Source organism: Clarias gariepinus, chromosome 2, assembly GCF_024256425.1.
Source record: "Clarias gariepinus isolate MV-2021 ecotype Netherlands chromosome 2, CGAR_prim_01v2, whole genome shotgun sequence".
NCBI classification, from domain to species: domain Eukaryota; kingdom Metazoa; phylum Chordata; class Actinopteri; order Siluriformes; family Clariidae; genus Clarias; species Clarias gariepinus.
This window is the reverse complement of record NC_071101.1, coordinates 24,904,442-24,930,413: the sequence shown is the minus strand read 5'-3', so window position 1 is coordinate 24,930,413 and position 25,972 is coordinate 24,904,442. Positions and strand designations below refer to the sequence as shown.

The 25,972-nt window shown below is 39.8% G+C and overlaps 1 protein-coding gene across 1 annotated transcript in view; it reads right to left on the bottom strand.

The window, feature by feature from the left end:
* The window catches only part of tln2b (talin 2b), a 132,294-nt gene that overhangs the window by 21,610 nt on the left and 84,712 nt on the right, over positions 1-25,972 (bottom strand). The window contains exons 22-45 of the mRNA XM_053514591.1: positions 25,226-25,354; positions 22,420-22,533; positions 22,135-22,248; positions 21,832-21,966; positions 19,847-19,975; positions 19,607-19,709; positions 17,417-17,625; positions 16,745-16,864; positions 15,220-15,417; positions 14,072-14,211; positions 13,478-13,571; positions 12,039-12,128; positions 11,817-11,939; positions 11,015-11,158; positions 9,395-9,556; positions 9,136-9,276; positions 8,290-8,471; positions 5,573-5,705; positions 5,260-5,361; positions 4,879-5,049; positions 4,032-4,178; positions 3,083-3,184; positions 2,715-2,834; positions 1,921-2,067 (exon numbers count right to left, since the gene is read on the bottom strand). Of these exons, the coding sequence (XP_053370566.1) occupies positions 1,921-2,067; positions 2,715-2,834; positions 3,083-3,184; positions 4,032-4,178; positions 4,879-5,049; positions 5,260-5,361; positions 5,573-5,705; positions 8,290-8,471; positions 9,136-9,276; positions 9,395-9,556; positions 11,015-11,158; positions 11,817-11,939; positions 12,039-12,128; positions 13,478-13,571; positions 14,072-14,211; positions 15,220-15,417; positions 16,745-16,864; positions 17,417-17,625; positions 19,607-19,709; positions 19,847-19,975; positions 21,832-21,966; positions 22,135-22,248; positions 22,420-22,533; positions 25,226-25,354 (3,249 nt within the window). The remainder of the gene's footprint in view (positions 1-1,920; positions 2,068-2,714; positions 2,835-3,082; positions 3,185-4,031; positions 4,179-4,878; positions 5,050-5,259; positions 5,362-5,572; positions 5,706-8,289; positions 8,472-9,135; positions 9,277-9,394; positions 9,557-11,014; positions 11,159-11,816; positions 11,940-12,038; positions 12,129-13,477; positions 13,572-14,071; positions 14,212-15,219; positions 15,418-16,744; positions 16,865-17,416; positions 17,626-19,606; positions 19,710-19,846; positions 19,976-21,831; positions 21,967-22,134; positions 22,249-22,419; positions 22,534-25,225; positions 25,355-25,972) is intronic.

Sequence of the window (25,972 nt, the reverse complement as noted above, 5' to 3'; positions counted from 1 at the left end):
ATTCCTGCTTGTCGTGAGAACCAAATTCTCTCCTGCAGCCCCCTTTCATTTACTCAGCACTGCACCACAGGCACAGCTGGCCACATCTGTACTAACCCCTTCTATAGAAACGGAGTCAAGAATTAAAACAGTATCACAAATTCGGTTGTACCCTTTCACAGCACAATGAACAATAATTCAGTAATCAATCTTACACCACTCCGAAACATTTAACACCACAGCTCTGTGTTGTCTATAGCGCAGTAAATGAGCGCTTGTATTAATATTGCATATGAAGCCATGGGCACTGACTCGCATCACTTTCACTCTAAAATGCAGTAACGGTATCAGTGACAAGCAAACCCTTTCCAGCATACCAATGGATCCATTTCCTTCACCATAATTACTGTTGCCTAGACAATTTCATTACTAAACGTTAACCCATAAAAGAGAGGCATTTTGAAACGCACCCTTTAATACTGTAGATAAGCTATCACCCTGCTTTTTATTATCAGGTAAAAGCAATTACTTGCCGTTGCCGTGATCAAATACCACCAATATCACAGCCACAAAGAAGGATTTACTTAATTGCTTGAGCCAAGTGCTTTCCGTGCTCTCGGTTCACTAAAGACCTCTGATATTTTCTAAAGGTTTAATAGGGGGAAAATTCGTTTTGCAACTCAACATACAGCCTCTTCCTTCAGTGTTTCCTCCAAAGTCATAAACATAAACTTGCAAAAATTAAATGAGATATTGATGAACAAATAAGACTTTTGAGTGAATAAACAAATGACTTAATGGTACAGTATTAGTCAATATTTCTGAATATATATATATATAAAAACTATACACAAAACTATACACAAAAAAGGGTAATTTTACATCCACCTCAAGAGACTTTTTATGGTTCTTCAATCAATATATATATATATATTTTTTTTTTAACAGACTGTGGGCTAAAACCAAAGCTTTTAAAAATATTTTTTTTTACAGCCGTCACGATGTGAGAACCTTTCCAAATCTCACTAAAATGTTTTCAATTAAAGGTTTTGTTAGCAAAACATCTTTAGGTTGCAAAATTTATATATATATATATATATATATATATATATATATATATATATATATATATATATATATATATAAACCTGAGCATATGAATTTGTTTTTAAAGCGAAAATTCAAATATGAATTTTGTATGAAGGAAAACCCTGATATGAACTTTCCTATAGGACATAATGTTAATGCATCACATGCTATTTCTGCATATAAAAAAAAATCTAAACATTTACAAGGCATAAATTAAAGTAAAATATCAAATAAAAATGAATAAATAAAATATGAAATCAACAGGAATTAAATTTGTCCTGCTATCCCCTGACAAACCAAGTTCTGAATGGCTCCTGGATGTACTTGCAACTTCGGCGCTTGGTTTGTTCCTATGCGAAAATGTTTTGTATGGCAATGCAAATTTCTTGCAAAATTTTAATTCTTAAGGCGAAAATATACTGTTTAAGGGAGTGGATTTGTAATGTCAATAGATCAAAATGCAGTGATACCAGTTCACCCCTACAGGATTGTTACTTGTGGCACACCAAAATTACAACCTCAAACCCCATACAGCATTTTTTTGATGGTTCCTTGACTTGAAATCTTTTATCCCACTGATTTTTAGTCTTTTTAACAAGACCCAGATGTGTGGTCAATGTTCAACAATAACACTTTTCAACCATATAAAAGACTAGTGACAACACTTAACAGATGCCCCTTTTCCGTGAAACATCACAGCCGACCACAGTAAAAAACAGGCTCATAACGCAGACATAAACTCTCCTTCTCAATGCCATTTACTACATTTAATGTAGAGGACTAAAGTCTGAAAGGAGGCGGTGTGATCAGAACGTAGGAGGATGTAAGCGAGAACTATTGTATCAGGCATACCTTCTCGGTGACCGCTCGAGCACATTCGATCAGCTCTCTCTTGGTGAAGCTGTCTGTGGGACTCATCTGGAGTGCTCCAGCCTTCTGCACCAGGTAGATACAGCCATGACCGAGCTCCTGCACCCGGCTCTTTATCTGCGCGCCAACCTGGAGAGGAGAAGAGACGTGTGGCACAGTAAGACCCTGACCAAGTATACATGCTCAATCCCTCGATCCTAGATCGCATTGGTTCTTCACATAAAGGCCGACGGGTGAATAATGAAAAGACGGCGAGAGCTGGTGAGTGGGCTGGATGGCACTACACCTTTAGTTTCCTGACACATAGATCCATGGGTAGGTGGTGCTTCATTACCACCTCACCAGAGGCTTTTAAAGCTAGTGGGGGTGCACAGTCACTATGGTAACAGCAGCAGCTGCTTATGTAAAGGCTATTGAGGAGAGCGGGTGGCTCACAGACACTGAATGCACACTCTGGTTTAAAATATACACAATCAAATTCTGATGCATCGCTGGCACTTACAACTTTTTAAAAAGCATAGCTAATTGTGGTTTATTCCGTTCTATCCAGGCAGCATTTTAATAGCTCAACCCATTCCATGTGTAAAGTTGGTGTCAGTTTAGGAGTAGAGCCAGCTGTACCTCTTGCTTACATGATCTCTGTACTGTATACCTTATCCACAGCATGTGATTATCTAAACTGTGTGTTTACATATGTGCCTCCTGTCCACCCCACTCTACTCTTTTCACTCCAGTGGTCTGTTGATGACAGACTGTCTATCCAAACTGATCCTCACCTCTTCCGGCTCGGCTGTGGCGGCCGCCAGGCGTCCTTGTTGCGCCAGCTGGATGTAGTCCACGGTCACCTGAGACGCCAGGCCACCCAGCTCCTCCTGGCACGTCACAGACTTCGTCATCTGGAACAGATCGCCGCATCAGTGTCCTACTGTACTGTATATGGACCTACACTTATAGTAAGCTGCAATTCCTATTTTTTTCCCCCACATACAGTATATCAGCTGTTATAGAAAGGTCTAAATACTCAAAGTAAAAAAATCTATAATAATAAAAAAAGTTATCAGAAAATGTGTATATGCATGTGTATATAAGTGTGGAAAAGACAGCGGAGGGCATTAGGAGCTAAATGGGATGATGGGCTACTCACCATTTCTTGCGCGGTGATAGCAATAGCTTTGGAGAACTTCACCATGGTGGTCTGGTAATCCACAAATGTGCCATCCGGTTCGGGTGGAGTTCCCTCATCCATCTGAGAGAATATTAAATAAATAAATAAATAAACAAGGTCGATTTCAGCAGAGATCTCTTGCCACACAGGCCTTAGTGAATATGCTGTTCCTCTTAATTACTGTCTTTACAGAAAATGGGTGAAAATTAATCTGCAACTATGTTTCAATTGTTGCCATCATCCATCCTGTGTCTTCCTGACAGTATAATGAAAGGAGTGCAGACACACATGAATGAGACGAACGGCGGTGTAGGATCAAACGGAGGCTAATAATGAGCTCCATGGAGGGCTAAAGCCGCAGCGACAGTCCCGGTGTGAATGAGTGACAGCTGGAGACACTCAGGCTCTGAATGTGAAAAGCCTCCTGCAGGTTTCTAATAACAGCTGCTGAAAGGACCTCCCTTCCAGGCATCCGCATCCAGACTCCAGCTCCTGGCACTGAGCTGGCATAGAGAGAGAGCCAGGCTGCTAGCGTGCCACATGCAAATACTCATATATTTCCATTATACAGTAGGGTCCATATATCCATAATCAAATTCATTAATTTAATCACTAACAGGCCATAATTTAGCTGTTTGAGAAATTCTAATGATATTCAAACACTAAACATCTGATTCTTTTATTTTACTTGGTACAGAAAGGTTTGTTGTCCCAGATACTGCCCTAATTGCGCTAGTGGGTTTCAATTCACATATATAGTAGAACGTCATAAACTTTCTTAAATTCTAGGTAATGGCTTGGAACTAGGTAATGGTAAATGTGCTTAGAACCTCCATCAGCTTTATTTTCGTAGGATGCATGTTTTTGTGCATAGTTACATATAAAACACGACTTTGCATAACTCCATATCTTTTCCTTGTCTACTCACCCTTCCCATGGCCTCAGCGATGGACTCCACCATGCCTCCTACCATCCCTCCCTCACTCGCTGCCTCATTTAGCGTCACCATGATGTCATCCACTGCCTCCTTCATCAGCTGCGCTGCCTCGGCTATTGCATCATGGGTATGGCCTGCCTGTATAAAGATGAGGTGTGTTTTACCAATTGACGTATGTGTTGGATCAAGGACTAACTTGTTAAACATCGAGGAGCAGCTACTGTATGCAGAAACACATACATAACAGGTACACATAATGACACCCATTTATCAAGAATGCCACATACAAGATATAGCTACAATAAACAATATACAGTATATTTATCATAACAACATACTGTAGACTATTAAATACATTAAGAAAGCAGGGGGTTCAAATGGTATGAATTTTAAAATCTATGTTCTAAACAAAAACCATCTTAATAACAAAGAAAACAAATGCAAGTCCATGTTAACGCACTAAGGAGAAAAACGGCACAATAAACTTATTAGCAAGTTTGACACTGTAACCATTTCTCTTTCTGAAAAACCAATTAAGGTGTTTTCCAGCAAAAGGGCTCAACAGGTATTTAATCACAAATTTTATGGTTTTTCTTTTTATTCATTTCGCCTTTTAGATAAATGAGCACATTTAAAAGGAAGGTGATGATGTGATATCAGTCTATTGAACTAATCAATTTCTGGTCCAGTCCACCTGACTATGTATAATGTGTCCTATTACCTAAAATTAGTTTAAAATCCTGTAAGGAATATTTTTGCCGAATGCACATTCTACAGATCAATAGCTCTAGCTTCTTACTCTCCTGCTTATAGTATTATGTGATGAGTTCTGTTCTACCTTAGGGTTTCCTCCCCCTTCTTTGGCTGCATAAAGCATCTGCAGTGACGACTCAGCAAGGGTCTTGGTCTGGTCCAGGATGTTCATCTGCTGCTGGTGGTCCATGTGCTTAGAGGCCAGTCCCACTGAAGCCACAATGAGTGGCTCAAAGTAGCTAGCCAGCTGACTCACCTGTGAGAGAGAGTGGAAGCTACAGTATACAAATGAACACTATAGTCACTAGACACAGAGAGGTTTAATGTGTATTTAAGTTCATTGGATTGAACAGTATTTTAATCTGGAATAAGTTGCAATGTATAACATAATGAGGTATATCACAGGAGTCATTTGCTATTCGAAAAGGCCAGAATGTGTGTGAGTATATATGCGCGAGTGTGTGACCTTATGCCCAAGCTGTGCGGCCTCCCCACGGGCCGCAGTGGAGATGGGTTCAATCAGATGGCCGATTTCCTGCACGGCCGAGGTCACCTGCTCCTGCACAGCCTGCACAAACACCAATACAGTCACATTAGCTACAACGCTGGCACTGTGCCAGATCAACAAAGCTGCTACAACACCTGTTCTTCAGCAGAAGGACAAATCCATAAACGGTGAACGAAACGAATATTTTTCAGCACCTGATCACAATTAAAATAAATAAATAAATAAAAAACACTAATAGGCAGATGACATACGGACTGATGCATTTTAGCACCTCTAAAGAGATGTCGTCTCTGCACGGCAGACTCTGGCCCACAGCAGCTAACGAGGCTTGTTCTATGTCTCGGATGCACTTGTTGATACTGTCGATGCTGTGATCACACTCCCGCTGACCCGGAGCCTTGTCCCTGTAGCAACATAAAGAGGGAGGTGATGCTGACTTTTGCCTTGTACACGATTCTAGTAAGACATTAGAAACATTTTAATTGCAAAATACAGTACATCCAAGTATGAGTATTAGTGCAAACTTGGCCTTTTTTAAACACCTATTCAAATATACACACGCTGGCTGAATTTCAAATGCAGATGATTGGGACAACAATGGAGTTGGAGGGCAGCCAAGTGGTCACAGGTCTCATCTCCTGATTCTGTTCCTGTTGAGCAGGCTGTTGGCTGAGAGCACACCCTTGCAGTCTAATAACTGATCTTGAATCACTATGTGTATTCTTACAAGAGGCATTAACATAAACGCATGTCTGATCGTAAAAAAGTAGCTCTACATGCACAAGAAACATTAACATGGACGACTGTCCGATCTCAGCTAAGTTTATTATATTTTCAAAGGCATCCCCTGAACCTAGAAACAATAGCATCCCTGCAGTTTGATCGAGGCAGCTATTTAGCTGTCACTACGAAGATAAACATCAACTGTTAGACAATAATCTTTCAGGAGAGAAACAAAAATAAGAAGCGTAACAACGCAGTATCAAATATTAGGTGCTTTAGACACAAAAAGCCACAAAATTAGAGGTTAGGTTTACTGTTAGGTTTATGGTCGCCTGGGGGTCACCACAGTACTATTAAGCTTAATAATGTAATAATGTATGGAAACCCAACAGCTGCTTTGCCAATGAAAACGTAAATCCTAACCAAATAAAAAACCCAGATAAACAGCAGAAATTACACAAGTGGTGATTTTTTCTATCATATGCATTCCACAGTTCACAGTAAATCTGAGAAAAAAAACAAAAAAAAAACTAAGAAACAAAGATATGAAGACAATCACTAAAAAGAGAATGCCATAAGACGGTGTCTAGACACGATTTGCCCACAAATATTTTTTTTTTTACAGATCATTTCTATTTTCGCTGATTCCTAATTAAGCAAGCTTGTGCAGCTTCCTCCAAACAAGGTACATAATTGCTTTAAGTATAACAATACATGAATGATTTCTTCCAGCACGCTTACGCTCAGGCTGACAGTGGGAAGTGAGAATTAGAGCAGCTCGGAGTTTCCATATAAAGCCTACATTAACCTGAATTACCAGCTGCTGTAAGTTAGCGTCTGTATGCTCTCCTCTTTCTTTTTTTCCCCTTCCAATTTGGTTATGCAATAAATACAATTTATTCATAAAGCGCATTAAAACCAAGTCCCATTGTAGTGCATGTGAAACAGCATGGTACAACAAATAAAACAGAATAAGAAACGAACAAGGTTAAAGAATAAAACAACACAACCAGTCAGATATGCAAATAGCAACACAAAATGTGTTAGATTATCTGTAAGCCTGCGAAAATGACACAGCGGACAGGCATTAAGACTATATTTTCATTTTTCTTTTTTAAATAGGAGCCTTTTTCTAAAGTGGTTAACAATTTATATACAGTATGTATGCATGTATGCATGAAGGGTGCTCAAGTCAAACCTGGATGCTTGACAAAATTTGTCATGAATGACATCATAAAAGCGAATGACATTTACAGAAGACTAGCAAAGTACTGTACAGTAATAAAACTCTTAGCTGCAGTAAAACACTTAAATGGTGCAAATGTGTAAAAAGAAGGCCGTACATGTGTGAATGATGATCCCAACCCACTGCATTTGTTCCCGTGAATATTCAATAAGGGGAACAACTGAGCCTGGACAGCTATCTTATCACCAACCTGTTTAAGAGACGTACCGGTCTGTGAGAACCGTACACACTATCAGAATCAGAATCGGGTTTTATTCAGAAGGAATTTGGTTCCGGCTGTTTGTAGCTCTTAGAGTACAGGCAAACATAAAACACTGTACAAGTAATTACACAACATTTTGCATGTGATTAAATAAGGCAGGAGGATCCTGAGTATGTGCAGTATAGTGTACATAAAGGGATTTTAAAGTAGGGCAAGTAGCCCTGTGTGCATCATATGTACTGTACTATACTGGGTAGTGCAAAAAACAAGGTAGTATAGTAGTAGTGAAGTAATGTGCATGTACTGTAGGGAGTTTGATGGAGGCATGGTGGTGCTTTTACACAATATACAGTAGGTCGATTTGTGCAAATAATTTGCAAATGTCAGTGACCAACACCACTTGCACATTACAGGAACTCGGCTGGGAGTTATTGCAACATCCCTCGAACAGTCCTGAACTCTCTCCAAGCCATTTCCAAATGTTTGGGCTATTAAAAAAGTTCCTGGGATTTTAGACCTGAAGCAGGCAGTCTGATTATTGCTCAAGTGTACTGAGAAAACTCTCTACCTTGATGGTATCCAAGCACTAGTGAAATGCTGGAATAAGTGCATTAGTGAGGCAGGAGATTACACCGGATAAAAAAATAAAAGGAGATTTTACACCCATAACTGTGTACAATAAAAAGTCCTGGTTTAATTTGAACGCCTTCCATATGCATATGATCCATGGTTTGAGGATCTGAACCTTTTTGTAAACCTCATTGATGCCTTTGTGATGTCTGTGATAAAAAGAAATTGAGAAAAAAATTTCACAAACCTGATGGCGGTGATGAGGCTCTTTATGGAGTCGGACACGGTGCGAGAGTGGCCTGCTAGGACTGACCACGTGGGTGGGTCTTTAGGGTTGAGTATAAGAGAGCGAGCACTTTTCAACAGCTGGGTGGAGCTATCCAGCATTGAACGTGCCGACCGCAGGATAGGCTCTTGAGCTGCCGAGCCCTAGACAGGAATGGTGACAAAAAAAAGAAAATTAAGAGAACAATATCTGAATTACCTAAAGATAATTTATCTTTTAGTAAAACCCAGATCCCTGGAAAACCTAAAGAATTCCTATAGGGAATGAGCAAAGTCTGCAGTCATTGCCTGTAAATTATGTATACACAAAACCTCTCAACGCTTTCTATACCTTCCACTGAAAATTTTGACCTCCACTGGTTCCTGTCTAAAATGGCTTGCAGTCAAACTGTGGTGAAAAACCGTGTGAAAGCAGAGGAAGTGTCTTTTACAAACACTGTAAAAATAAAGTTGACTGGCATTTCACCTAGAGTGATTTGCTGACTACAAAAGGGAAATGGCTCATCAAACCACAGCTGCCTTGTTCTTCTGAAACTCAGAGCAGCTACTTTGCTTTGGCACAGGATTAAAGGTAATAGATCAAAGGTACTCAAGTCACCTACTTATTCATGAAGGCTATAGGAGCAGTCAGAAAGGCCATTTTATAGTGCGTTCTGAGCAAAAACAGTGGACAAAGGAGCAGTCTGAGGCTAAGAGCTACCAAGAACCTGCTGTAATTTTCATGAGAAAAATGCTCCTTAAAACGGCAGCTTTTAGCAACACACCATAAATAAGGCATCTGAAGTGCTACTGGATGACTTTATCTCACCTCGTTGCTTATCTGAGCAGGAATGCTGGCGAACTCTGGATTAGAAGCAAATGTGGCGAGATTCTCAACAGCCTGTATGAGAGGGGTCGTAGCAACACGGCATCTTTCGCGATTCTCATCGGAAAAATCTCCATCCAGGGCCTGCAAGCGAAAAAAAACACACAAGCATTCTAACACCAATGACAATATATTACATGTAATACAATAAAATCAAAAGCATTACTTGCTGTCTTTATAGTTATAAAAAAAAAAACTTTACCTTAATAGTTTTGACGAGGTTCGCTGTGGTGTTGGCCACTTCTTTGGCTGACTGCACAAAATGTCTCCTGGCTACAGGGTTAGCGGTTTTGGATGATGCTAGACGACAGGCGTTGCAGAGAGCTGAGGTGTGCTTGGCCACGATTGTGGCTGCTGACAGCACCTATGCACAGAAATACAGGCAGGAAAAAAAATACAAAAGACTTATCTGCATCGTCATAGTATGGCTTACAGAATTGTTCAGTTATGGTACTTAATTAGGGATGTTATTGATTAATCGTTAAGGGTATTAATCCTTAGTTTTAGTGAAAGAAAACGTTGAATTTTATACTAGTTGACATTTGATAACTGGTGACAGGACCATGTGCACCCAAGATATATTTACGCCTACAGGGACCAAAGACTCTCACTCACTCATCTTCTAACTTCTTCGCTTTATCCTGTAGGAGGCACAAGGCGGGGTGCCAATCCATCACAGGGCACACACACATACACACTCACACACACACTACGGGCAATTTGTGAACTCCAATTAGCCTAACCTGCATATCTTTGGACTGTGGGAGGAAACCGAAGTACCCGGAGGAAACCCACCAAGCACAGAGAGAACATGCAAACTCCATGCACACAGAGACAGGAATCGAGTCTGGCCGGGAATCGAACCCGGACCCTGGAGGTGCAAGGCGACAGTGCTAACCACTACACCACCATGCCACCAGATTTCCCACAAAAAAGCCAACATAGCACAAATTGCTGAAATAATGCTGGCAATGATAGAAAGGAATCAGAACACTCAGAGCATCACAGCCTTCCAGGGCTCAGCAGATAAAGAGTTCCGGCCTCCAAACTGCCAAAATCTCAATTCAACCAAGCATCGATTGACGTAAGTGCCACCTCGCAAGGGCACCTACAGAGTGTTTTTAATGTTAGGGGTGATTGGAGTACTGTGCATAAATAGTTAATCAACAGTATGAGTTCTAGTAAGTACATTATTGGCCAGCTGTTTTCTTTTCTCTGCCTAATCAGTTTTTACATTGTGATCTGGCAACACTGGAGCACAGAGCAAGGAAGGGAAAAAAAACAAAAACAAAAAAAAAACAGAGCAATTCGGGAGTGTCCAAATTCCAAAAACCATACAGTGGCAGTAAAACTGTGTTTTGTACTATGATGGTTGCAGTTAGTCCACAGTTCTCATGCATGCGGATCACAGAGTATCCATGAGTGAACAATTATGGTTATTATCATCATCATTATTATTATTGGTGAGCTATTAGCTTATTAGCAAGTGAAAGCACCAATAGGTAGTTGGTTAACTCAATAATAATTACTGTATGAAACAGGAAAACAGACAAAAAGACCTTTGGTCTCTTTCATCAGTTTATATTGTGTCAACATGTTTGCATCCTTTCACACAAAAAAAATAATAATAAAATTTTGCCAAAAGTATCTCTTTTGGTGTTTCGTCTTGTGATTATGTATAAATATTGTTTGAATCCAGCTTTTTTGGTGGTGGAACTTGTTCACCAAGCAAATTAAAATAAAATCCTGTACCCATGCTATTGATCTGTTAGCCCTGTAATCAGTTTAAGGCAGGGGTTCAAACGAGAGACTTATCGGTCACCTGGGAGGGACTACTCGCTGGATCCACCAGGCTCTGACACGCCATCTGAATAGCCTGGTTTGCTTTGGCGAACTGGATAGGGTCCACCAATCCCTGATGGCCTGACTGACTGTTAGGATCTGACACACCCACCAGATATGATGCCTTTAGAAAAGAGAATGAAAAAAATATACAAGTTGGACACTGATATTCTCTTAACTTTAATAATATTTGATTTGCACGATAAGTTTAAAACAATAAACAGCAAGGCATAATCAGGAAATAAGGATGCAATAAAAAATCATAATATATATATATATATATATATATATATATATATATATATATATTGTTTGTTCATAATTACTGGAGTAAAGGCTTTGTGCAAGAGCCCCAATCATGCAAAAGATCGTTTAAACAATTTTTTTTTTTTGTCCTGTAAAAACTATCTCTGAATTTTTTTTGTTTTGTTCTTGGAAAAGCAGGCACGGTCATGAGCCAAAATGTTCAGAACAATTCATTTTGATCAAAGTAACCCAGGCCAGACTTTGATCATGAGTCATCAAGAGTTTGTCTTAGTGCATCCTAGAATAGCAAAATAATGTAGTCTTTCCGGGCTAAAGATATAATTGTGGAGAGAAGTTTAACAGAAAGCCAGATCACCATATTTGTGTATCTTCGTTACAGTCTATTAACATATTAAGTTATTTTTGGTTGCTCATTATAGAAATGCTTATGCACGAAAGTAACAAAATAATTAAACATTTGGATCAGATCACTTTTTAATACAAAAACAAATCACAGGCTTTTCTGATGCTCTCACCTGGCCGGCTGCCTCCGTCAGTCCGCACAGTGCTTTGGAAGCCACGCCCACACACTCCCCGAATGCTGGCACGTCTCCTGTCTTACAGTTCTGTGAAATTCCTGCCATAGACTCTCCCAGCACCTGACAACACAAGATATATCATTTTCACATATTTAGTGTATACAGAGAATAAGATACTCTGCTTTTTTTCAGTATCACTGTAATGTATAATGTTTTCACCTTGGAGTTCTCCATTACGCTCTCAATGCAATCAAAGTAGGAGAGATCATTGACGGGTTCATTGGGGTTGTCCAGCATGCCTCTAACCGCCTGAAGAAACAGAAAACAGCAAAAGGGATCAGAGGGATGTTGAGATGATGACGCTGAACAAGCCTCTTTGAAATTCCTTTTCAACTGATTCTAGAGAACAAATGGCTAATATTTCAATATCCCCAACGTTGCATGGAATTTGAGCTCAAGGCTCAGTGAGTCAATAGGACAGGTACTACCAGATAAATAACCCAGCAGGGGTCACTATAAAGGTAAAAGAACACCGTCTGTGTGTGTGTGTGTGTCTGTGTGTGTGTGTGTGTGTCTGTGTCTGTGTGTGTGTGTGTTGAAACTGAATAGGAATAAAATATTTAGAATGAACAACATGTTCTAAGCAGATATGCTTATAGATCTGAGAAGCACATATGAGGGACATGATTTCCAACAAAATGCAAATGTGGATGTGAGCAAGCAGTCAGATAAGAAGCTTACAGTATATTGGGACATACGAGGCCCACATATATTAATGCTAACATGCACGGGTAGTTGATATACTGCCTACTAGTTTGTTCATATTTTGGGAAACAAAACTGATCTAATTTGTGGGAAAAAAAAAATCATGCGAAGATGTTAACAAAAATAATAACTGTGAGTAGGATTTAAAAATAAGTCCTACAAATATTCCTAGAAGTATGATCCTACACATATTCCTAGTAGTATGAACTTTGGATTCATTTTCTACTTTCTAGATCAATTTATTTTATTTTCAAAACTATGAAATAACACATATGCCATTAGGTAATTAAGTAAAAACAACAACAACAGCAACAGTCAGTTGTTATTATAAGACTCAAAGGTTGGCTGTTCTGGAATAGTTCTTCCAAGAAAAGTATTTTCATGTGCATTTGCAAAACCCAATAAACACCATAATGAAACTGGCTCTCATGAACATCACTGGAAAGCAAGACCAGAACTTACCTCTGCTACAGAGAAGTTCATTTAGAGTTACCATCAAAAATCACCAGTTAACAGCATTTCAGATTAGAGCCGTTATGAAGGCTATACAGAGCATAAGTAGCAGACACATCTCACTATTTTGGATGCCTTCAGCATAGGTGTGTCCAAACGTTTGACTGGTAGTGTATGTGTGTGTATGTATGTATATTTTATATATTATATATATTTTATATATTATACAAATATTTACGTACATACACACATTATATATATATATAGTACATATAATTTATTACAAAAACACAGGATTTCTCCTAATCCCACCCACTTTGAATTTTAACTCCAAACACAGATATTGTTATTTGGAAACATTAACAGGATACAGATAATGTTATTATGTTACATATCTATTATGTTTGTATAAGACATGAGGCTGAAGTGTATTTGCTAACCTCTAGCTCACGCAAAGCATTATCACACTCCTTCTGCCCAGGTGCCTGCTGGGTACACAGCGTGATGAGCTGATTAATGCTCTCAGTAACAGCTCTGAAACAAATTGCACACAATACAATATGAAACACAAATCACATATCTGGAAATAAAGGTGCAAGCAGATGGAAAGAGAGTGGCAGACACTACAAAGCCTTTACTTGTCTTACTGATCTTTAAAGATGTACTTTTTTATGCACTTCTAACACTCGAGTCCAACACATACAGTACAGAAGTACATGTGTGATTCTCATCCTCTATTTCCCTCATTAAGGGAAGAAAAAAAAAAATCAATCAAGCGCAAAGCCCAGTGGTGCATCTGTCTCCCTCGTCCACCTGAGGCAATTTCACACACTCACGCAGTGAAACAGGCTCAGATACTGCACACACGGCTTCTGCTACAATACCCCTCCTCATTTCCAAATTCTCTGTTGGAACTTAAAGTATGAGGGCTGTGTGTTGTTCTGCCACCTTCCACTAGATTTCACTGGCTCTCACCCTCAGGCTGGGTGGTTTATAATGATGACTCACAAGGCTGCCAACTGCAATCCACTTACCTCGCTGCAGCTGCGAGAAGATTCTTGGCATTTGCGGCTCCAGGATCAACAGACAGCGACTTGGCAGCCAGCAGCAGCTTGCTGGAGGCCATTGAGATGTTCTTCAGATTGCCAATCACCTGCAGTTGGTCATCTTTGGACTGGAAGGTAAAAGAAAAAGTAATCACAAATGTTAAACTCTCATGCACATATGCTTATTTTTTCTTTTTTGGCCATGTGATGAAATATCGAGGAACGCACAGTGGAGAGTGCTTTCACTGGGAAGAAATACTAATAAAAACTGGAACTCGAACAAAGAAGCGATCTGCATTAAGCAGCACAACAAGTATATGTTTGTTCCTAGGCCATGCTGCCAGTCCTCCCTCCCTCCCCATCTCTCACTCATCCTTATTGGGCATGTCATGCTCCATCAACCTTCTTCCCCAACACAGCTCTCCAAATTAATGAGCAAAATAAGCAGAACAAGAACATCATCAACGGGTTCATTGATGGAGTGTCTCCTGTGCTCTCGGGGAAGATCGTGTGCCTAAATGAATTAAATGAGAAGGTCTAATTAAGAAATGAATCAAAAACATTTCACAACTGCTTAACATCACTTTGAGCCTCAGAGAATCAATTAATTCGAAGATCTTCATGATCTATAATTTGTTTATGATGATACATGCCAGCGTTTAATGACATAAATGCTTGATGGTGTTCTGACCTGTTTCTGCCACTATCGTTCTTGGAAAAAAAAAAAGAAAAAAAAAAAAGGATTTGGACTATCATTGCATATTTAATAGCTGAACAGTCTATTAACTGGAACCAATAAACAGGGGCGATTCCAGAAAGTCAGGCTAAGAGGACTCCTTAGTGACTTAATCGGTGTTGTTAATAACGGTTGGAAATTTTGTACATTTGATCTCACTACTAGACATTATAAAACTGTCAGACAGTAATAATTATATGTAATTTGCTACAAGTTATGAATTGTAATCTGACAACACACACTGTAATCAGCACAATGAATAAACTCAATAGTTACACTTGATGCCTTTTAAACTATGAAATTGTCTTTATATGTTAATGTGGCATGAAAGCCAGCTGTTCTGTTTGAGGTCACTGGCTCTTCCCAGGCAGAAATGGGTCGTGCACTATTAGGCTTGTACCTGAGTGTGTCCAGCCATCTCGATGCCGGCGTCCAAGAACTCGTCAAAGTCCTGACTGAACTTGCCGGAGGCCACAGCGAGCTGGCTGCTGGTGCTGCGTGAAGAGTGGACCACTTCTCCAGCTGAATGGTTCAGCTCAGCAGCTGTGTGGTTCAGGTCGGTTTGAGCCTCCTGGAAGGACTTGGAGCATGGAGGCAACTGCACAGAAAGACACGAAGAAACAGTGCTGTGGTAAAGATGTGTAACAGGATATGACCTCTCCCACTCTCAGAATCTGTGCATTGAGTAATAACCAACATGAATATAATGCCAAAGCACCTGCACTCCCTTGTACAATAAAAATATCTTGTAACACATATTAGGCCTCCCAATTTTACTTTTTAAGTGACTTTTCCCTGACCATGCTACACATATACAGGACACACTCAGTGTCAAATAAATCCTGTAGCAGGTACCTCACCGAGTTTGCTTATTTGTATGCTTTTAATTTAAATCATGTAATCCCATGCTGTACTCCCTGTTCCTCTCATTTCCATAAGTTCCCCAGCAATGTCAATAGGCAGGTTGCCTTCACTATATTGCTCCGGGTCTGTTGAACTGCTATGTGTAAAGTATGAGAGAACACCTGGATGAGACTAAAGTCCATCGCAGAGCACCATGTGCATGCACACACACTCTCACACAGGACATATTCACACACAGGAGCAATTTACTATAGCCAGTCTAAAACTTGTCAGGTTTTTGAAAATCTGAAAGTCACACAGAGAGAAACCTGAGCTCAGGATCGAACCATGGACCCTGGAGCTGTGAGGAAGCTGACTGTCCGTGAGCTGTTCATACATATTGTGATAACCTGTTCATTTTTAGAGATAAAAATGTAACAATATGTGGGTGTATATTGTAAAATATACTTTAATATAATAAACATTTATTTATTAAAATATAAAGGAATAATTTGCTGATGGCAAGGTGGTGTAGTGGTTAGTACTGTCGCCTTGCACCTCCAGGGTTCGGCTCCGATTCCCGGCCAGACTCGATTCCTGTCTCTGTGTGCATAGAGTTTGCATGTTCGGTTTCCTCCGGGTACTCCTGTTTCCTCCCACAGTCGTTCCCAAATTGCCCATAGTGTGTGAATGAGTGCGTGTGTGTATGCGTGTGTGCCCTGCGATGGATTGGCACCCTGTCCAGGGTGTACCCCGCCTCAGACCCCAAGTCTTCTGGGAGAGGCCCCCCCCTGAATTAAGCGGTATAGAGGATGAGCAAGTGAGTGAATAATTTGCCTACTTGACCATTATTGAATATAAAATTATAAAAATGTGTAAAAACGCCCAACAACTTGTTGATACATTTCATATTAAATCGTCATTATCAGTCTTACAGAAAGCTTTTTTATTCCTCACTTAAAAGCCCAAGTTCATCAGTATGCTTAACTTTTGCATAGGCTAGATTAAGCCATTAAAGTAAGCTAATGAGCTAAATGTATCACTGATAACGAATATGCTTTAGCTAAGTGATTAAGACTCACATTTTCCACCAGAAGTTTCTTGCTGGCTTCACCAATGCTCCTCAGAGCCATGTCTACGTCCTTCTGTCCCGGCAAACAGTTCACACAGTTATTCAGAGAGTGAGAGACAGCCTTTGCTACCTGAAACACAAACACACACACACACGCACACTTATTGCTCTGACATAAAACTGTTGCATCCTAACAGCTCTATGCCCTAAGGGAAAGAATCTAAAATGCTAATCAGACCCCGAGCAGAGCAATTCATGTTTCTTAATTTATGCCACTGTCATATACATATGCCAAACAATATGTTTCTCTCCCACAGGTGCTGCAGCAAATCAGGAGAAAATGTTACAGCATTCCAGATATCAGGCCACGCAGTGCAGAGTGGATAGCAGACAACAACTTGGTTAATAAGGCATAATTTCTCTGAAATAGTCCAACGTGCTACTTTTCAAATTCTTTTGAGAAGTGTAACAGGGTACATGCAAGAGCGAGAGAGAACAAGATGGGTATTGAAAGTAGAAAGGTTGTACTGGAATGCAAAAAAAAAAAAAAAAGTCCCTCCCACCATTTGACCTGAATAAAGAGAAAGTTTTTAGGATCTCATAATAGGTGAGACATTAAAAGCAGAAACGCTTAAAAAAGCCACCATTTGTAATGTAGCGAAGATTGAGTATGGTATTTGACCTGTGCGAGTCTCTGCTGGCTCTCAGCGTCTCCAGGGCACACCAGGGCCTGCTGGGCCTCATGAATCAGCATGGTCGAGCCCTCCATTACATGACTGGCTGAATCCAACATGGCTGCTGCAGACTGCCTCTCCATCGTGCATGCTGCCACACCGCGTGCAGCCTGAGCCAGAGTGCGCAGTGCCTGGGCCGTCTCCCTCGCAGCTACACCTGAACACACATGCAGAACATTCCAACATTATACCAAATTCTTCCCACAGTTCTACACTACAGTACCTCTACTCCAGAACATTTACAAAATAACATTCACATGTGCTATTCAATTCCTTACTATAGCCAATCCAGAGCAGGAAAAAAAATCAACTCAAAAGGGTTCTTTACTTCCTAATTCGCAAAAAATAATTCCCCAATCATTCTCCTATCAAACACTCTTAGTGCTCCCCACACAAGCCTCATTAAGGGACAGGTTGAAGTGGAACTGCTGTCCTTTTCCTCCTTTCACAAGACAGAAAAAGCTGATCATGAATGCTGGCAAATTGCATCAAACTGCATTAATCAAGCAAGTAGCCCCAGATTGCTGATGCTATGTTAAATGTAGTGAAAACAAGATTAATGAGAAAGGGGAGCTGCACCTCCAGGGCTCTGCAAACAGGGGAGACTAAGAAAGACTGAGACAAGCCATTATGCCTGTGAAGAGTGTGAAAAATCAGCGTGCCGTACAAGAGAGCAGCAGATACTTCACAACCAGCGACCTACTCCAAGAGATGGCACTTGAACATTAAAATGTCTTTTAGACACTGATAGGATGTTAATGCAAAAAAGGCTGTAAGAGTGTATCTAAACTGCAAAGCACAATGGTTTAACAAATGAAAAAAAAAAATGTATTCATACTTTGTTCCAGCAAAAATATATTATGGCTGGTTCCATAGCACTCAGTGCTTAGGTTTGTGTTCTGTTTTGTCTCCTAAACCATTCAGCTTTTCAGCATTTCTCTACAGGGGTATTGGAAAGTGGACTGGGAGATGGGCTTAAAGCTCTTCTTCTATAGTGAAGTGGGGCAAAAAAGTATTTAGTCAGCCACCAATTGTTTGACCTCCGTCATTGCCAACAAAGGGTATATAACAAAGTATAAAATTGTTATTGACCAAATACTTATTTTCCACCATAATTTGCAAAGAAATTCTTTAAAAAATCCTACAATGTGATTTTCTTGATTTATTTTTCTTATTTTGTCGCTCATAGTTAAGGTATACCTATGATGAAAATTACAGGCCTCTCTCATCTTTTTAAGTGGAAGAACACAATTAATGGCTGACTAAATACTTTGTTGCCAACATACCAATGGAAACACCGCCCTGTCAGAATTCATTTCAAAGGTAAATTTATTTGGTAAATAACTTTAATTTGTTTAATTTTTATGTATTTATTATTTTTATATGAATATTTTTGGGGTTGTGGAATGAATCAGCAGAGTTTCCCTTAGTTCTTATGGGGGAATTTACTTTGATTTAAGAGTGCTTCGATATACAGTACAAGCAGGCTTACGGAATAAATTATGCTCACAATCCAAGGTTTAACTGTATTAGTATTAATTTATTCCCTTTTTTATTACTTGTGACATATTCACAAGTAATAAAAAGCGTATCTAAGATATTCAAGATAAATCACATTTACACACTCATTTCTTACTGTCTTCATTGTTACTGGGTGTCTGGAATGTCCTTCAGGATAAATAAATAATGAATGAATAAATAAATAAATGTGTGAATGTATGTATGTATGTATCTATATATTTATATATAGTATCTATATATTTATCTTTCTACAGTATCTATCTATCCATCCAATCCATCCATCCATCCATCCATTTTTATTGCACCTGGACTCACTGCAGTTTATACAATTTGTATCTATTTTTTAAAAATAATTATTAACAATATGAACAACACTGAGATCACCCAAACCCTTTCAGATGTTTATGATTATCTGAATAGCATATGTGCCTGCATACAGTAAGAATATTAAAACTCTAACACATGTTCATACTGTATTACATTCACGATCACTGTGACCCCAGCGCAAGTTCTGCAAATTGAATGGGTTTTTTTTCAAAAAATATTTTCAATATCGTTTTTTAATGAACAATTGCTTTTTTTTTTTCTAACCATAAAAAAGCTACGATTTGGCATACCAGTGTAGTGCTGATTGCCCTGGGCAGCACAGGTGAGCAGCTGCGCCATGGACGAGCCCACAGCCTTGGAGGTGCTCCCCAGGTCCTGAGCACATTTCTCAAGCTACGCAAGACAAAAAAAAAAAAGTCACATGTAGTCACCGCATGCTGCCTAAAAGCTATGCTCAAACCTGATTTACACACAGACAGAAAATAAAAAAATAGACATAAACTCAGTCATGGACACACACAAACACACACCGAATCTCCAGGTAGCGGTTTGAGTTGTCCATCAAGTGCAGCCATTTTGGCATCCTGGAGTTCGTTCTTCAAGGTCTGGACAGTGTTGAGAGCTGAATCTATCTCCAGAGGCCCGCATGCTTCATGAGCCTAGATAAGGAGAAACCTTCAGAATGCAACTCTCACCAAAGACAGTAAGAAGGCCTGTTAAACAGCCAGATTAAAATATGAAAAATAAAAATGACACTGTTATAGCTTTAAAGCGATGGTTTCAGACAGCAAAAATACAAAAGCACACTTCTAGTTATGAGTAGGCATGTAAAGGCTTTGTTTTTTTTCACCAAAAAATTTGCTATTTTAAAAAGATTTTTTTAAATGTACAGCCTTAACAGCTCTGTAGCATTTGTATGGTTTCCAATAGCTGTCTTTTTGAGAATTTCTGCAGAGTCAGTGTTGTGGGCCATTTGCAGCCACATGACTACCAGTCACAACAGCAGATGGCAGATGTACAGTGAACCGTCATTAGGCTATTTATTTTCCTTGATAATTATGTTCGCGGTGTATTTAGGAGCAAAAATACAAATAAAGATTACCTGATGATAACCTGATTACCTACTTAATTACCTGATGCTTTGTCACACAAATAAGAGAGTAACCTAGCAACTGAAAGCATATGTTATGATGATCATTTTCATATGCATTGTGTTGACACAGTTGTGTGGAAATGGATGAAGGTTATCAATTTGCAAATGTTTGATTTTTCATCATAACATGATTACCTCAGACAGGATACAAATATGTGAATCATTCTGCATATGGTGGTGTTTGTTAGCATTAACTCATCCAGCGCTTCTGTTGCAAATGAGACGATAGTATGGAATGTGCCGTGCTTTACACTTCATAAAATTACGTGCAGGTAAAGTTAAGAAATACAATCATTTTAAGCATTCTAATTGATAGCTACTGTAACTAACTGTTTTGGGGTTTGAATTGTAAATAGCGTTAAGTGTTCCACACACCAAGTAGTTTCTTAAACAGGGGTTAAAGAGGGATTTGGAATTCAGCCTTGTGTTAGAAACTAGTTAGCTTTGTGATTTGCGGTTGTGGTTTGTCATTAACCATGAAACACAAAGACAGATCACAGGCTTACATGCAAGACACAGTGCTATTTAAGATGGCATAACGTTTGCATCCAGGAAGTCCGTGGTGGCTCAGGCGGCTTAGGTTCTAGGTTGTTGGTTTGGGGATCTGAGGTTCCAGGTTCGAGCCTCGCTGTCAGTGGTTTCCACACCCCATACTTCCCAGCCACTGCATGCAGTGCCAGGCCCAAGGTGGTTAAAAAATAAATAAAATAAAAAAAAAAAAAAAAATGGGAGGGTTGCATCAGGCATTCGGCATAAAACCTGTGCCAAACGTTGTGTGCCGAGTGGATGGTCCGCTCTGGTGACCACATGGCGGAAGCAGCCGAAAGCTTTATCCAGGCAGTAATGCCTTTTTAATATCCAGAACTGGCAAGACCATGGTAGACCTTGTGATGTCAGGTGTAAACGGTTTATAGCATGATGTGCTTGGAACAGGGCAGAAACCCCATGTCCCTGTGCTATATACATCAAATATTTAAACTTTCTTGTTGCATATTCCACTCCTCCAATACATTCATTAAACTCCTAGCACGTACTCTACCACACTGTCTCACTCAAAGCACGTGAATGCAGGTGCTAATTTCCATGATTATAACATGCTGCAACCCAGAAATAATAATAGTGACTTAATTACTGTCCTATATTATTATAGGAAGCTGCAGCGTGACAGTAATTAGCCTAGAAAATCCTCTGACCTGAAATATTTGTGTCAAAATTGTGTTTGCATGTAAAATCAGGCTGGTTTTTTGTTGTTGTTTTTTTATTAGTTTGGTAATTAGTGTTGATTTAATCCTAGTCACACGGAACCTTAAAATCTTTGTTTGTGCAGTCCCATTTGAATGGGTGTGAGAACATGGACCCAACCTTCTGTGCAGCTGTCCTGAGCTCTGCCAGGCAGGTGGCCAGGTTCTTGGCGCATTGTCCCAGTTGCATAGCTGCTGCCTGGTCTGTTACTGTCGGTACGGCTGATTTTGCTGAAGTAACCATTTTACCTCCCGGCTTTAGGAACAATCCAAAATAAACAGTAAGAATCAATGCTTAATTTGTGTAAATGATACAGCAGCACAATCAAGTTGATCTTTGACGTCTTTATGTTAGTTCAAGACAAGAAAAAGATACGAGGAAAAAAAAAGACTAAACAGTATTTAGTGCTGGGTTGAGTCGCACCTGGAGAAAGCTCTGACTGGCGATGATGAGGGCGAGCTGGGCACTCAGGTCCTCTGGCTGGGCCTGGCTACTTCTCATGCCTTGTACCAGCTGAGGGATGTGATCTGCCACGGCCTTCAGAAACACACACCATCACACACATCAGATAAAACATGCTTGCAGGATGTCTCATCGCTCGATGAGGCATTTCAAATCTTACAGAAGTAATCAATTAGGTGAAGTAATGAATGCTAATAAGGAAAACACTATGGATAATGAATTGAGTGAAATTCACAGCCACAGTACCTTACAGCTGTGCACTAGCTGCTGCTGGGACGCGGTGTTCTTGTTGGAGACAGCTGCATTCTGGGCAGCTGCGATGGTCTGGGTAGCGGCTGCAGCAGCCTGCTTGGCAGCAATCTAATTCAAATAAATAAAACATTACCCATTAATACTACAGCTTAGCTGAAACAAGGTAAATACACACATAAGATTGCGGGCAGCCCTGTTTGGTGTTACATAACGTCTTCCTGCTAAATTATATTTTACAGGTTCAAAGCCCCAAATTGTTCTCAATACACTAAAAGCTACACACACGCTCTTTGAGCTTCCCCTCCCTTTATGCTTTTACAAACTGCTCCATTCAACCACTTTTAATACATAGATCACCCTTTTGATTCAAACAGATACTCAAACAGTCCTCAAACACACAGTCTCGCATGCATGAGGAGGTAAATGAATACAGATATTCATGATGAGCTTTTTGAAGCCACAGCCAAATACAGGAAGCAGGGATATGCCACATTCTGTAGGAAGACAGATGGAGGGCAAAAAGAGGCCATCAGAACAATGCCATGTTTGTTGTCGATTAGAAGGCAAACAGACAGATCTCTCTGGAGAAGAGAAGTCCCAGAAGGGACTCAAAACACATTTTTTCGCAAATAGCAGTTAAAAAACCCACTTGGATAGCAAGTCTTGAGACCAAAGGATTAGGGCAGCGTCAGCAGGAGAGTTAAAAATGGGGAGGAGGAAAACAAACAGAAAATATCAGAAGTTCTTCAACAGCGTTTGTTTCATATATTGTATATTGAAATTTACAAAAGGTGCCAACCGTTCTAAACGGCACTGTATACAAAGGTGCACTGTATACTTCAGGGCCCATATTCATACAGCTTCTTAGAATTCTCTCAGAGAGCTCCTATCTCAGCTTAAAAAGTCCTAGCTGGGAGTCCTAGACTAAAAGTGATTTAGGAAAACCCTCAAAGCAACTCCGAGCACGGATAGTATGGAACCAATATTTAAGTTTTTACATTTATTTACCATATTAATTTTATTACTTGTAATCCATTTCAGATTGATGGGAACAAAATAGCTGCATGACTGTCTATTTAAGTTGCACTTTTGGATGGTATGTAGCCAACAATCCAAGAGAGATGGAAGAAAGTAAAACAACAAGAAAACCAAATTGGACAGAAGAGCAGTGTTTATCTTTACTATTTGAAGAATATTTCTTCTTTCCGCCATTTTGTCCTCTGCTATAGAAACTCTTAAGCCTGTTAAAAGTCCTCCTCTCTACTCTTAGCAATTTGTACCTTAGGAGCTGATTTAGGGCTAAGATCTTCCGTGAATCATTTTTATTTTTTTTACTAAGATTTAGTCCTAAATTTAAGGGGAAATTCTAAGAAATGGTCATAATTCTAAATATTTTCTTAGAATTTCATCACTAGGAGCAACGTTTAAGCTTAAGAAGCTTTGTGAATACGGGCCCAGGTGTGTACTAGCATAAGAAACTAGTACAATGTGCTGGAAACATTCCTTACAGACCTTGGTCCATATTACATGATTGCATCAAGCAGTTGCTGTAGATTTGTCAGCTGCACATCCATTCTCCGCAGGGATTCTCCCTTTCCACCTCATCCCAAACAGTCAGACATGGGCAGCAACGATACTCAGGTAGGCTGTGGCATTTAAAACGATGCTCACTTGGCATTAAGGGAGCCTAAAGTGTGCCAAGAAAACCCCACCCACACCATTACACCACCAGCAGCCTGAACTGTTGATACAAGGCAGGATGAATCCATGCTTTCATGCTAATTATGATGAATTCTGACCCTAACATCTGAATGTCGCAGCAGAAATCAAGACCTGGCAACGTTTTTCCAGTCTTTCCAGTCCGGTCGTTCAATTTTGGTGAGCCTATGTAAAATGCAGTTTCAGATTCCTGTTCTCAACTATTTTTCTGCTGCTGTAGCCAATTGCGTTGGCAATCCTCGGTTGTAAGAAATTTTATTTGAGTTCTTGTTGCCTTTCTATCAGCTCGTACCAGTCTGACCATTCCCCTCTGACCTCTGGCATCAACAAGGCATTTTTGCCCAGAGAACTGCTGCTCACTGGATATTTTCAGACCATTCTTTGTAAACCCTAGAGATGGTCATGAAAGTCCCAGTAGATGAACAGTTTTGGAAATACAGTACTTCTGGCGGCAACAACTACACCACATTCAAAGTCGCTTAAATCATTATTTCTTCACCAGTCTGATTCTCGGTTTAAACCTTAGCAGATGGGTTGGAACATGTCTACATGCCTTAACGCATCGAGTTGCTGGTGTGTTATTGGCTGATTACATATTTGCAATAACAAGCAGTTGAACAGGTGTACCTAATGAAATTGCAAACAAGTGTATGCACCGTATAATGTAATCAAAGGCAAAATAAATACTGTGAAAAAGAAATGAACATTTCACGTCCTTTCCCCTTCAGTGACCTTAGTTCATCACTAAGTGAATTTTATTTCATGCTTAATTTGACCTCAGTTTTAGCAGAAAATTTCCATTTAAAAAAGAAGAATGTTAAAGCTTAAACAGTAGATATTGGCATCTCTGGTTTATGTATCAGGTTTTTCAAAACATGTTATTAATACAAGTTTAACAAGATTCTCCATAGTTCTAATTATCTCTCTTATGTGAGAGTTCCATCACAAAAACATTCTCAGGTGTACCACGCTGTAAAAAGATCAAAACAGCTACAAGCTAGTGAAAAATAGCTGCACAGTAAAAGTTGCTGAGAGAAAGACGGTGAGCTCTGAGTAAAGGTGACAGTCGTGTCTCTCTCACCTCCAGTCTGTTGAGTAGCTTCTTTTTAATGGCGTTCTGGGCTGCAGCATTGGTGGCCACTCGCAGACCCTCGGCGGCTTCTCTCAGCCTCTGCTGCTGCTCCTCGTTCTCTGGGTGAGCCGCGGCCCCCTGAGGAAGTTCAAACATATCGGTCACACCTCCTGCTGGAGTACACGGTGTTCTGGGAGCACAGTAATGTCCACTGAAACAGAACTGCCACTTAACGATTGTGTTAGACGCTTGGTTAGAAGAAAGTTTCAACAGATCTAGCCTCTCCTTCTCTCACTACCCTACCCCACACACACACACACACACACACACACACACACACAGAAAACACACAGGCTGGAATGCATAAAAGAAGAAAGCTTTCTAAACTGACAGCAAATGACATAGAAATAGAGGCAGCTTTTTGGAATAGATGCTGGTTGTCTGCATCATTTATTTCTGCCCCACTGAGCATTTTGGCCTGGGAAAACACTGAACATGAGGAGGTAGACCTGTAAACTTTCTGAGATTAAAATATGTTTCTCTTTGTAGTTTGGTTAGTGCCAAAAGTGAAAAGAGAACAAGGCACAAAAGCATCGCAAATACAGCAGAACCTCAGCATACGAATTTCATTTGTTTTGGAGGCGAATTCTTAAGGTGAAAATTTGCATTGCGATAAGAATTTTCCCGTAAGAAATAATGTAAATGCAGATAATCCATTGTAGCCATACAAAAATTTTACAAATATTAAAAAAAAGG